The following is an 11,949-nucleotide window of genomic DNA, read 5'->3' on the forward strand; positions in this document are numbered from 1 at the left end:
AATAACATGAGATATATTATTCCATACTCTTTCAGCCAGCAAAATGAGTTCTACAAGTTATAATAGTACAAAAATGGAAAAGGATGGGGAAAGAAAAACAAAAAAATTTATCACAGTTCCACAAAAAAACCTGTCTCCCATCGCCTCCCTAAACTTTACAGCATCAGTACCTTTGTAGAATATTTACACATTTTTAAGTACATTCATCCACTGCTGAGTATAGAATCACATCTCGTACAAGTAACCAGAGATAAAAAAAACCAAAAAAAAAAAAACCAAACCAACCCTACCAAAGTAATGCTTCTGATACTCCACAGAGTGAGCTCTCCAGTGGCTGCAGCGGCATGAAAGATGAAATTTTTTTTTAACTTTATATTTATTCACAAATATTTACAAGAATTTCATTTAATCATATTGGTATTTATTTCAATAATAAATAAGTGAAAATATAATCGGCTCAAGTAAGAAAACCAAAGCTATCAAGTTCTAAAGGAAAAACAAAAATCTAGCCACACCTCTACTGCCCCTGCTCCACCCCCTCACTGACCCCTCCCTCCCATAACTCTCACCACCCAATCCAACCCCCTCCCCCCCCCCACCACCACCATTCCTCCAGGACCAGAAAAATGTGCTCGTTTGGTTGGGAGTGGAGAGGCGGTCTGGGGGCAGGACCGGAGAGGTGGCACGTTTGGAAAGAGTTGAGCGTGCGCTGGTTTCTGTGTGGCTGGTGGAAGACCCGTGGCAGTTTGTAAGTGGGGAGGTTGTGGGATGGTGCAGAAACTCCAACGCACAGAGAACAGAATGGAGGGCGTGGCAAGGGGAAGGAGGGGCGTCGCCCTGTGGCCTGCCAAACGACGGCATCTCGTGTGCCAGCAAAGGACGAGATTTCATTTTCCATTTCAGCGATTTTGGGTTCAGCTGGGCTCAAGCCTGTAGAGAGTGCGTCAGTTCATAAAGGCATTTAGCGAGTGTGGTGGAGACCTCCATACTGCTGAGTGCCAGCACCGAGAGGTGGCTCTCATGCCGCGTCACCAACCTACACACACACACACACAAAATCACTATTACACATGCTGATGATGCATTTTGTATAATAAATACACTGCCTGGCCAAACAAAAGGTCACTACCTGGATTTAACTAAGCAAATAGGTAAGAGCCTCCCATTGGATAATTACTGCATGAGTGATTATGTTTCAGCTGGCAACAAGTTATTTAACCCTAGCTGATGCAGTGAGTAGCTTCTCATTTGTTGAACAACCATGTCGAAAGACATCCTGTGGTCGTGGAAAAGATGCTAATCTGTTTCAGAAGGGTAAAACTATTGGCATGCATCAAGCAGAGAAAACATCTAAGGAGATTGCTGAAACTACTAAAATCGGGTTAAGAACTGTCCAACGCATTATTAAAAAGTGGAAGGACAGTGGGCAAACATCATTGAGGAAGGAATGTGGTCAGAAAAAAAATCTTGAATTATCATTATCGGCAATCACTTAAACGTGTGGTGAAATCAAATTGTAGAAAAACAACAGTAGAACTCAGAGATATGTTTAATAGTGAATGTAAGAGCATTTCCACATGCACAATCCAAAGGAATGCCAGGGATTGGGACTAAACAGCTGTGTAGCCTTAAGAAAACCACTTGTCAGTGAGGCTAACCGGCAAAAACGGCTTCAATTTGCTATGGAGCATAAAGTTTGGACTCTGGAGCAATGGAAGAAGGTCATGTGGTCTGCTGTGTCCAGATTTACCCTGTACCAGAGTGATGGGCACATCAGGGTAAGAAGAGAGGCAGCTGAAGTGATGCACCCATCATGCCTAGTGCCTACCGTACAAGCCTGTGGGGGCAGTGCTATGATCTGGGGTTGCTGCAGTTGGTCAGGTCTAGGTTCAGCAACGTTATGAGAATGAGGCCAGCTGACTACCTGAATATACTGAGTGACCAGGTTATTCCATCAATGGATTTTTTCTTTCCTGATGGCACGGGCATGACAAAGGATTCATCGGGTTCAAATTGTGAAAGAGTGGTTCAGGGAGCATGAGACATCATTTTCACACATGGATTGGCCACCACAGAGTCCAGACCTGAACCCCATTGAGAATCTTTGAGATGTGCTGGAGAAGACTTTGCGCAGTGGTCCAAATCTCCCATCATCAATACAAGATCTTGGGGAAAAATTAATGCAACTCTGGACAGCAATAAATGCTGTGACATTGCAGAAGCTTGTGGAAACGACGCCACAGCGAATGCGTGCCATAATCAAAACTAAGAGTGGTCCAACGAAATATTAGTGTGAGACCTTTTGTTTGGCCAGGCAGTGCATTTAATCCGTATACAATTTTTTAAATAAATGCAATGGCTACATTTATCATGTGTAAAGTTTAGATTTAAACCTGAGAGGACAGTCAGGCACAAAATCTAAATGTTACTGATATCTTAACTACATGTCACATGTACGTGTGAGTATCTGGCTTATAAACGTGACCTACAGGCACAGCAGCTGAAACTTGCCTCAAACGCAAAATGCAATAATGGAGGGACACTATTTTTCAGAAATAATCCATATCACCACCATTAATGAGGTCAATCCCAAAAAGGCACGAATTATAACGTACAATTGAAACGGACACCTCAGATTAGTCGGCTATGACGTTACTTTGACCTTTGTGCATGCATTCGTAGCAGTGTGTTTACACAAGGAGTGTCACTTACTTTCTACCCCAGTCTGAATACTTGGCGATGTTCTTTAACGTTAAGGCAGCAGTTAATCTAATGTGTTTGGTCATCGGTCCCTCTTTGTCATCCTGAGAAATGGAACAGACAAGGTGAGAGAGTGTTTGCCTGCGTACGATTAGCGCCGTTAATTCTCCACACCGCACCACCGACGCATCGAAGGGGAAAGGGGGAAGGGGGAAAAAAACAAAACAAAAAAAAACCTCAGCACAGGGGGCAGGAGATTTGGACGGGGAGAGGAAAGGGCAGGGCGCCGGCCGCTACTCACGGTGAAGTCCCTGAACACCAGGTTGCGTGAACCCCGGCGCAGGGCCATGAGGGCAGCACTGGGGTGATTGACTATAGCCTTCTGCGGCCGGGGCGGCGCCGGGGTGCTGGTTGCCAGCGGGGGAGACCTGGACACAGCCACAAACACAACGGCCTCAGCGCCACCACGAAACACGCCTCACTCTACACAAGGATGCACTCTCTGGGGAGGAGAATTAGCTGCATGTTATCTTTGTGGGAGAGGTTTTCAATGTGTGTGTGTTACATAAACACAAAACGCAGGGCAGTAATGCATGGAAGAAATGAAGCAAAAAACATTTCTGTTGTTGCTGCCAGAAAACAAAACCGAACGAATGACACACATTTGAATAAAAGCGCATTTCGCTCAATGCTCAGACACAGAACACCCCAAGATGCTTCCCACAATTTAAAAAAAAAAGAAAAAGAACGTGACAACTTGTGTGGGTGTGTGGCGTGTCAGCCAGGTCACTATGCGAGTACACACTTGTGTGGGAGTGTGGCGTGTCAGCCAGGTCACTATGCGAGTACACGCTTGTGTGGGAGTGTGGCGTGTCAGCCAGGTCACTATGCGAGTACACACTTGTGTGGGAGTGTGGCGTGTCAGCCAGGTCACTATGCGAGTACACGCTTGTGTGGGAGTGTGGCGTGTCAGCCAGGTCACTATGCGAGTACACGCTTGTGTGGGAGTGTGGCGTGTCAGCCAGGTCACTATGCGAGTACACGCTTGTGTGGGAGTGTGGCGTGTCAGCCAGGTCACTATGCGAGTACACGCTTGTGTGGGAGTGTGGCGTGTCAGCCAGGTCACTATGCGAGTACACGCTTGTGTGGGTGTGTGGCGTGTCAGCCAGGTCACTATGCGAGTACACGCTTGTGTGGGAGTGTGGCGTGTCAGCCAGGTCACTATGCGAGTACACGCTTGTGTGGGTGTGTGGCGTGTCAGCCAGGTCACTATGCGAGTACACGCTTGTGTGGGTGTGTGGCGTGTCAGCCAGGTCACTATGCGAGTACACGCTTGTGTGGGAGTGTGGCGTGTCAGCCAGGTCACTATGCGAGTACACGCTTGTGTGGGTGTGTGGCGTGTCAGCCAGGTCACTATGCGAGTACACGCTTGTGTGGGAGTGTGGCGTGTCAGCCAGGTCACTATGCGAGTACACGCTTGTGTGGGAGTGTGGCGTGTCAGCCAGGTCACTATGCGAGTACACGCTTGTGTGGGAGTGTGGCGTGTCAGCCAGGTCACTATGCGAGTACACGCTTGTGTGGGAGTGTGGCGTGTCAGCCAGGTCACTATGCGAGTACACGCTTGTGTGGGAGTGTGGCGTGTCAGCCAGGTCACTATGCGAGTACACGCTTGTGTGGGAGTGTGGCGTGTCAGCCAGGTCAATATGCGAGTACACGCTTGTGTGGGAGTGTGGCGTGTCAGCCAGGTCACTATGCGAGTACACACTTGTGTGGGTGTGTGGTGTGTCAGCCAGGTCACTATGCGAGTACACGCTTGTGTGGGAGTGTGGCGTGTCAGCCAGGTCACTATGCGAGTACACGCTTGTGTGGGAGTGTGGCGTGTCAGCCAGGTCACTATGCGAGTACACGCTTGTGTGGGAGTGTGGTGTGTCAGCCAGGTCACTATGCGAGTACACGCTTGTGTGAGTGCGTGTGTGCGGTGTGTGTCAGCTAGGTCACCATGTAAGTACACACTTGGAAGTATTGGGATTGCTTCCTTGCGATTGATCCTCCAGCTTCAAGGCAGCCAGCAGCGCTTCCCGTGAGCAGTGTTTGTCCTGCAGAACGTCAAGACAGAACAGTTCAGGGCCAGGCTGTGCTCACCACCACCAATACAAAATTACTACCATTAAACCTCCTGCAGCGGTGGCTGCCTTTCACGTCACTCCTACAGGTGTAGGTAAATAAATCGGTGCTCAGGCTTCAGACACAGACACACACACACACACACACACACACACACACACATCCAGACTAAACCATACCGAGCCCATCCAGGGTTGGGCACTGTTCTCAACGCCTCACCTGTAGATGAGTGATGAAGGAGAGTCTCTGCCGAGGGAAGCGATCGCAGCCCTCCCACAGGCACTGGCCCGGGTACACCTCTGTGCTGCCATGCTGCGTTGCCGCGTGGTAGAACACCTGCGAGGGCGTCTCGAACCACCTGAAAGACCCCACAGGACCCGGAGGGCAGGGGTGGGTGAGGGAAGAACATCTCGGAAGGTGCTGGCTGTGCTGGCTCACGAAAACTGAGAACATGCTTCAAAACACGTTTTAGGGACCGAACCCTCTAATTGTCTTCGTTCAGGTCTGAAGCAGTTTTTGGTTTCAAACTGTCTTTTCTGTAAACAAGTTAACGACCAGTAGTTACTGACAAGTTAACGAACAATGTGAGCTGTAATGGCCAATGTGGAATCACCATTTTGCTCAATTACCTAAGACTCCTTTGCTCTAAGAAAACACAACTCCAAAATCATGAATGCGTTTTCAGATGCTCTCGCTACTTGCAGACCCTTCCGCTACACACCTGCAGTGACTCGTGTGAGGCTTTGGTGGCTCATGTTTTTTAAGCCTCTAATTCAATAATACTTTTCTATAGAACTACACTCATTTTAACCAATGTGTTTTAACAGAAACCCAGAACCTAAAGATTAGGATGCTAGGAAAAGTTCTCAAAGAGGAATCAGTCGGGTAATCATTCCGGTTGGGTTCTTCGTACCGTTTACAGGCCTGCCATAGACATTTGAAGTTCTGCCCAGGTTTGCGAGTCTGCTCCAAGGGAAGTGCTGTGGCTTGTGGACCCTCAGATAGAGGAAGCGAGCTCTGATTGGCTCCCTGTGCAGATGGAGCCCCTGGGGGTGGAGACTGCGTTGACTGTGTTGATGCAGGCTGCTGCAAAACAGAGAAAAGGGGAACTCCCTTTACATGCTGAAAACTGATAACGTTAAACGGTCTCCCAAATTTTCAGCATTTGTGCCACCACTTGTGCCAAGGAAGGCCACTGAAAAACCCTGTTACAAACGTTACATACTGCTTTATTTTAGTTTTCTGTTAAAAATAACAAAAATCACCTGGGGCAAACTGATGGCATCACCTGTGCTTTACAGAGCATTTTTGCCACATCTGACTAAAGTTAAATACAAAGACTGCAAAGTTACGGTCAGAAACACTAATGCAAGAATGCCAAAAGTTGTTATTAATGATGTACAGAACATACAGATGAAAAGGCACAGGAATATAATTAACCTAAGACAGTACCATCTGAAAACTAGCCATCAAGACATTAATAATAACCACTGTGAAGAATTTTACACACAGAGGAAGAATTCCATCAGGACAGTGAGACCATCTGACTGCGCCAAGATTCGCAGTAGTAATTTTCTGGTCTAATAGTTTTTATATTTAATATTTCATTATTATAGACTGAACTTCTGGAAACAATACCAAAGTCACTGACGCCAACAGCAACATATCTGTACAGTGCTGTTAAGCAATTAAAACTAAACTGTCACAGAGTAAATCAAAAAGTAAAAAAAAAAATCTTAAAAAAAAAAAAAAGTGACTAAAACGCAACATTGAAATCCTCCATCCAGTCTGCTCAGATGGCTAAACATTTGGTTGCTACATATCGAACAGCAGGGCGAGCACAAAGTCAACAAAGGGAGGAAACACCACAAGACAACACCAGCACATTGATCAAATATCAGGCAACCTGCCATTAAACATACATAACAAAGCCAGACATCCTTAGTAAACAGACCTTTTATATACATAATACAAACTGGAGTCTGTAATTTAAAAATTCAGAGTAAAATGTTTTAGTTCTATGATCACCATCATCATCATCATGACGCAATGACGCCTGAACTGACGAATCTTGGCCCTGTTTCCCGAAATCATCGGAGTGTAAAGATCATCTTAAATTTGATGGCGTGTTCAGTATAATACATGCTCCATCATTCAAAGATGGTCTTCGCTTCATGATGCTTCTAGGAAATCCAGCCCAGATCTTAATGAGACTTCTGAACTGACGGAGCCGATGAATTTGAACGAGACTTCTGAACCGATGAATCCGATGACGTAGCTGAATGAGCGACTTCTGAACTGATCTTAACCACTGAATGTTTGAGGCATTAACACTTCACATCCAGCCTGCATGGACACTGCACGCTGCCATCTTGGCTCACGCACCCCAAGATTACATATCAGATGTCTGAGCAACACTTCAGCGAGCTGTACTAATGTGAGCTGTGTTTTTCTGAGCTATTTTGTTTCAAGAGGCAGTTTTAAAGTGATGGTGGACAATAGCACAAGTGACATCAGAACATGTATTACAATACATGCAGTTTTTGCTGGAGTTCAACTGGACACAATGCACCAGCAAATCACTAGTTCCACATTTAAAAAACATTTTCAAAGTACAACAATTAAAAGACTGAACTGTTTAAGAAGAATCAAGGGGCAAAAAGAAATAACTGGGGGAAAATGAACAGATTCAAGAACATGTATTAGAATAAATCACCCAGTTATATATTTCTACACCATTTTTATTTCACAGTATTATAGCACTTTGTTGTTTACAGGCCATCTGTAATCGATGTGGTCAGAGTTTCAGAAGTTGTGACAATACATCATGAATGTCTGATTCTAATATCATGAAGTTTGGCTAATTATACATTTATAATAATTCTGGGTCATGTACTGTAAGAAGAAAGCATTTCTGGCACACTGGTAATAGATGACCCATAGACAGCAATGTATAAAACTGCTGCAAACAGCAAGCACATAGCAACGCTACACACACATTAATATAGAATACTATACATACACATGCATGCATGCATACACACACGAACAAATGCATTCCCACGGGTGTGTGCGGAGCTCTTACCTGAGTGGCAGTGTCTGGAAGGGTAGTGGGCACACTGGGTCTCTGCTGTGCTGCGTTTTCTATTGCTACTTTTGCTACTGTGCTTGGGTCTGCGCCTGCCGGGACTGCCACCATGGTGGCGCTGCTGCCAGCATTGTTGGGGTCGCTGATGGTCACTATCCTCACGCCCACCTTGTTGGGGATACCAGAGACCACAGCGGGCCGGTCCCAGTCCTCCGCCGGCCTCTTCAGTACTCTGTTCTCGGCCGTGCCGTTGGTGGGCGGCTCGGTCAGCGGGGAGCCGGCGCCCGCGGGGGGCGGCGCGGAGTGGTTGTGAGGTGGGTGCTGCTGCTGCTGCTGCTGCTGCTGCTGCCTCGGGCCCGGAGGGTCAGGGAGCTGGACCGTGGGGCCGTTGGTGATCTCGGCGCCGTGGCCGCAGCTTTTGGGTCCGTTGGCCAGGCGCTCCGGCGCCTCCGCTTTGGCAGTGCCCTGCTGGGGGGTGGGAAGGGGGTCGGTGAGAGCCGACGCCACGTGCCCTCGCGGAGGCAGCAGCACCTCCCCGTTGCCCATGTGTCTGGAAGCTTTGTGATTTGGAATGTTTTTGCCTGGGTGGGTTCCAGTGCTGGCGTCCCCGCGTTCAAAGTCACAAATGCCGTTTACCAGGAGCTTTCGGGACTCCGAGGGCGGGCCCCCCGGCGCCGGCTTGGCCGGGGCGTCGCTGCCTTGCGTGGTGGGGCCGTTGAGGGCCTCTGGCTGGCTGTTCCCTGAGTGGTACGGAGGTAGACTCGAGTCAAACTTGCTCCCGTTGAGCAGCTTGGCCCCAGGTCCGTCCACCTCCACAGGCTGCCCGTTGCTGGCTTTGGTGGATCCTTCCGTTACCATGGAGTTTTCCATCACCTCGATCTTCCGCTCGTGGATGTGGAGTCCTGTGGCGTCCTTGGCCTCCTCCTCCTTTTGGCAGATGATTTTGTCGCCTCTGAACGGCGGCACAGGCGCCGCCGTGCAGGTCGGTACAGCGGGTGGTGGGGGCGGGGTCAGCTGCAGGCCAAGCGTCGGGGGCGACGCACTGATGGCCAGACTGGTCTGAGGCACCAGCGGGGACGGCGCCCCCTGGCTGCTGGCGGCGGCGTTTGAGAAGCTGGAGTTTGGCACTACCGTGAAGGTGACCTGGTTGCTGGGAGTGGCCTGTAATATAGTGGTGGGGTTCGAGGTGGAGAGGATCTGGCCGGGTAAGATGGAGATGGGCACAGTCTGTACGGCAGCCCCAGCCTGCAGGGAGCTTTGCACGAGCTGGACGTTTAGCTGCTGGGTCTGCGGCGCGCCCTGGCCGCTGCTGGTCACCTGGTAAACTACCTGCGGGCTGGGGGCCCTGGTGCTGGTTGGAGGAGGTACCTGGGGGGCAGGGAGAATGAGCTTCCCTCCGGGTGTGGTGGGCCCACGCTTCGGAAGCAGCAGCTGTTTGATCAGGCTGGACTCGGTGGAGGTAGTGTGGGCGGAGGCCGTGGGAGGCAGCGGGGGAGGGGCCGGCGGCGGCGGCGGGTGGATCTGAATCTGCTGCTGCCGTTTGACGGACAGCATCTGGCTAACGGTGGGAGGAGGGCCCGGAGCCTGGGCGGGGCTCGGGGACGAGGCCAGCACCTGCGGGCTGGTGCACGAGGTGGGCTGTCCGGGGGAAGAGGGGGGTTGTGGGGAGGCGGCCGGCTGCCCGGACAGCTGGATGGTCTGGGCGCTCGGCATGCCTGAGGGGTTGGCCAGCACTATCTGGTGGATGGCAGGAGCAAAAGCAGGATTGGGCTGTGGGTTGGGGCTGACGATGACCAAACTCTGCTGCTGCTGTTGCTGCTGCTGTTGGTGCTGCTGGACCTGCGAGGCGGGTTTGGGGGCGGGTTTGGGGGCGATGTTCTGGAAGGTGACGCGTGGCCCTTGTGCATTCTGTACGCCCGCTACAGTGAACACTTGTCCGCCCGCCACCAGGGACGTGCAAGGGGCGCCGGCGTACTGGGGGGGGCGCCAGCACCACCGCCTCCTGTGGGGGGGAGCCCAGCGGGCCCTGCGGAGCAGGGAGGTGCTGCTGATTCAGGGGGGGGCACGCTCCCTGCACCCTGCCTGCCAGGATGTGGCCCTGCGGCACCCCCTGTTGGATCAGCGTGACCGGAGCGTGGTGAAGGACAGGCTGTTGGGGCGGAGGGGCCGACGCAGCGGTGCTGTGGTTGGGGGCAACGGGAGCAGTGGGGATGGAGCTCTGAATCATGGCCGTCTTCAGGATGTCGTTGGGCCGCGGCGAAGCCACCGGGCACGAGGGCGGCGCCGGCGGCGGGTTGGCGCCGGCGGGGTTGGGGACGTGCTGGGGGTGGGGGTGCGGCGCTCCGTGAACGCCAAAGGCAACCGGTGGTGCTGCCGGGCCGGCAGTAAGGCTGGGTGCTGGCGCCCGAACGAACTGTCCCCCGGGCTGCGCGGCTGGCGGAAAGGGGCAGAGAAGGAGGTCAGCGAAACTGTGAAAGGGCCAAAGCACTTGGCGATCTGCGAGGACTGGCGCGGGCAGTCTACCTGAGTGGGAGTGCGCCGGGGCCTCCGAGGGAGCCTCGTGCTTGGGCCCCGGAGCAGGACACGCTGGCTGGGTCTGCTGCGTCTGCGGCGTCTGCTGGTAGTACAGCTGAACAGGCAGAGGAACGGACCTCCTCCGCACCCCCACCACGTGGATCTGAGCCTGGCCGCTGACTCTAGTGTCCTCCATGCGCTTTACCGTGTGATTGGGGAAGATCGTCCTGTGAAGAAAGGTCACGGCCCATAGCTGTGAGACACGGCTCTAGAAATGGCAAGCATTTAGGCATGCGTGTGGCCATACAGCGATTACAGAACACGGTCCACCACATACTGATTAGAGCTCATCAACTTTTGTCAGAGGCATTGTAGCCTACAGAGAAAGAAAGACACACAGACACACACACACACACACACACACACACACACCTTAGGCATTTGTAAAAGCCATTGGAGGTGAGGACACCGCCGCGGGCCATCTTGCTGCAGGTTGCCAAGTAGTCGGAGTACATCTCCGAACGAGAGACAGAGCCCTCTGCGTGAACCTCATAATGAGCCGTCAGCCTAGCGAGAGAGGGGACACACACACACACAAACTCAACACACAAGCCGCAGAACAAGCGGGGCCCCACCGGTAGGCCTGAGAGAGCGTCACGTGACTGCACTCCATGAGTAACTGCCGGACAGCTCTGTATGCGTGACCATATGCGCACGTAGGACATAACCGACGGAGGGTTAGTCTGAGGACTACTGCTTCTGAGGAATAAAGGCATTCGATGTGCCACAAATAGCCAAACACCAGCAGGTTTCAGCCAAAGACAGGTGTATAAGACAACCACATGGGAAATGGCTGCACTGTGTTTTAGCAGGACCTCCTGCTACCATGTCAAGGGCATTCAACTCAGGGCCTCCCCACAAGGCACCTGACCAGGCCCCGTGGTGGGAGGACAGAGCACACAATTGGTTTTTACAGAAGAAATGAAGAAAAAACATTTTTACAATTAAGTCAACCTGCTTGTTTGACAACAGGTCTGGGAATCATCTGAGTGTTGCCGTACTGAGATCGTGTAGCACACCCAGGATCGGTTACTACACCAAATCAGAGCACTTAACGAGCACAATTTTAAATGAAGCGCGTGGACGCAGCTACACACAGATGTGCCAATAATTAAATGAAATAATGGGGGGGGGGGGGGGGGGTTTGAAAAAAAGATCAGTTTTCTTTAAACCTGAAACACAGGACTCATTTACAGTACACTGGAATTGCCTACAGCATGCTAAAACAGCCCAGGGCCTGTCCAAGCAGCCTTGCTCTTGCCTGTGGCCAAAGCCCCCAGCTGGATGATATAACGGCCAACAGGCGACATGTTGGGAGAAGCAACCCTGCTGCTGTTCCGCACAGCTCGAACCCCCAGCCGGCCAACATCAGCCCACGCAGCTATAGGCTCGCCGGGTGAATGAGGCGCGTCGATGCCGGCTCGGGCCAGCTACGCCGCTATTCTCTGCGCAAGAAGTCTCAG

The 11,949-nt window shown here is 51.4% G+C and overlaps 1 protein-coding gene across 1 annotated transcript in view; it reads right to left on the minus strand.

The window, feature by feature from the left end:
* Positions 1–594: 594 nt before the first annotated feature.
* arid2 (AT rich interactive domain 2 (ARID, RFX-like)) overlaps positions 595–11,949 on the minus strand; it is a 33,684-nt gene continuing 22,329 nt past the window's right edge. The window contains 10 exon segments of the mRNA XM_035523529.1: positions 595–1,036; positions 2,713–2,804; positions 3,002–3,128; positions 4,714–4,796; positions 5,044–5,182; positions 5,738–5,910; positions 7,910–9,895; positions 9,897–10,345; positions 10,436–10,653; positions 10,859–10,993. Of these exon segments, the coding sequence (XP_035379422.1) occupies positions 925–1,036; positions 2,713–2,804; positions 3,002–3,128; positions 4,714–4,796; positions 5,044–5,182; positions 5,738–5,910; positions 7,910–9,895; positions 9,897–10,345; positions 10,436–10,653; positions 10,859–10,993 (3,514 nt within the window). The 3' untranslated portion in view covers positions 595–924.

This window comes from Electrophorus electricus, chromosome 2, assembly GCF_013358815.1.
Source record: "Electrophorus electricus isolate fEleEle1 chromosome 2, fEleEle1.pri, whole genome shotgun sequence".
Lineage (NCBI taxonomy): Eukaryota > Metazoa > Chordata > Actinopteri > Gymnotiformes > Gymnotidae > Electrophorus > Electrophorus electricus.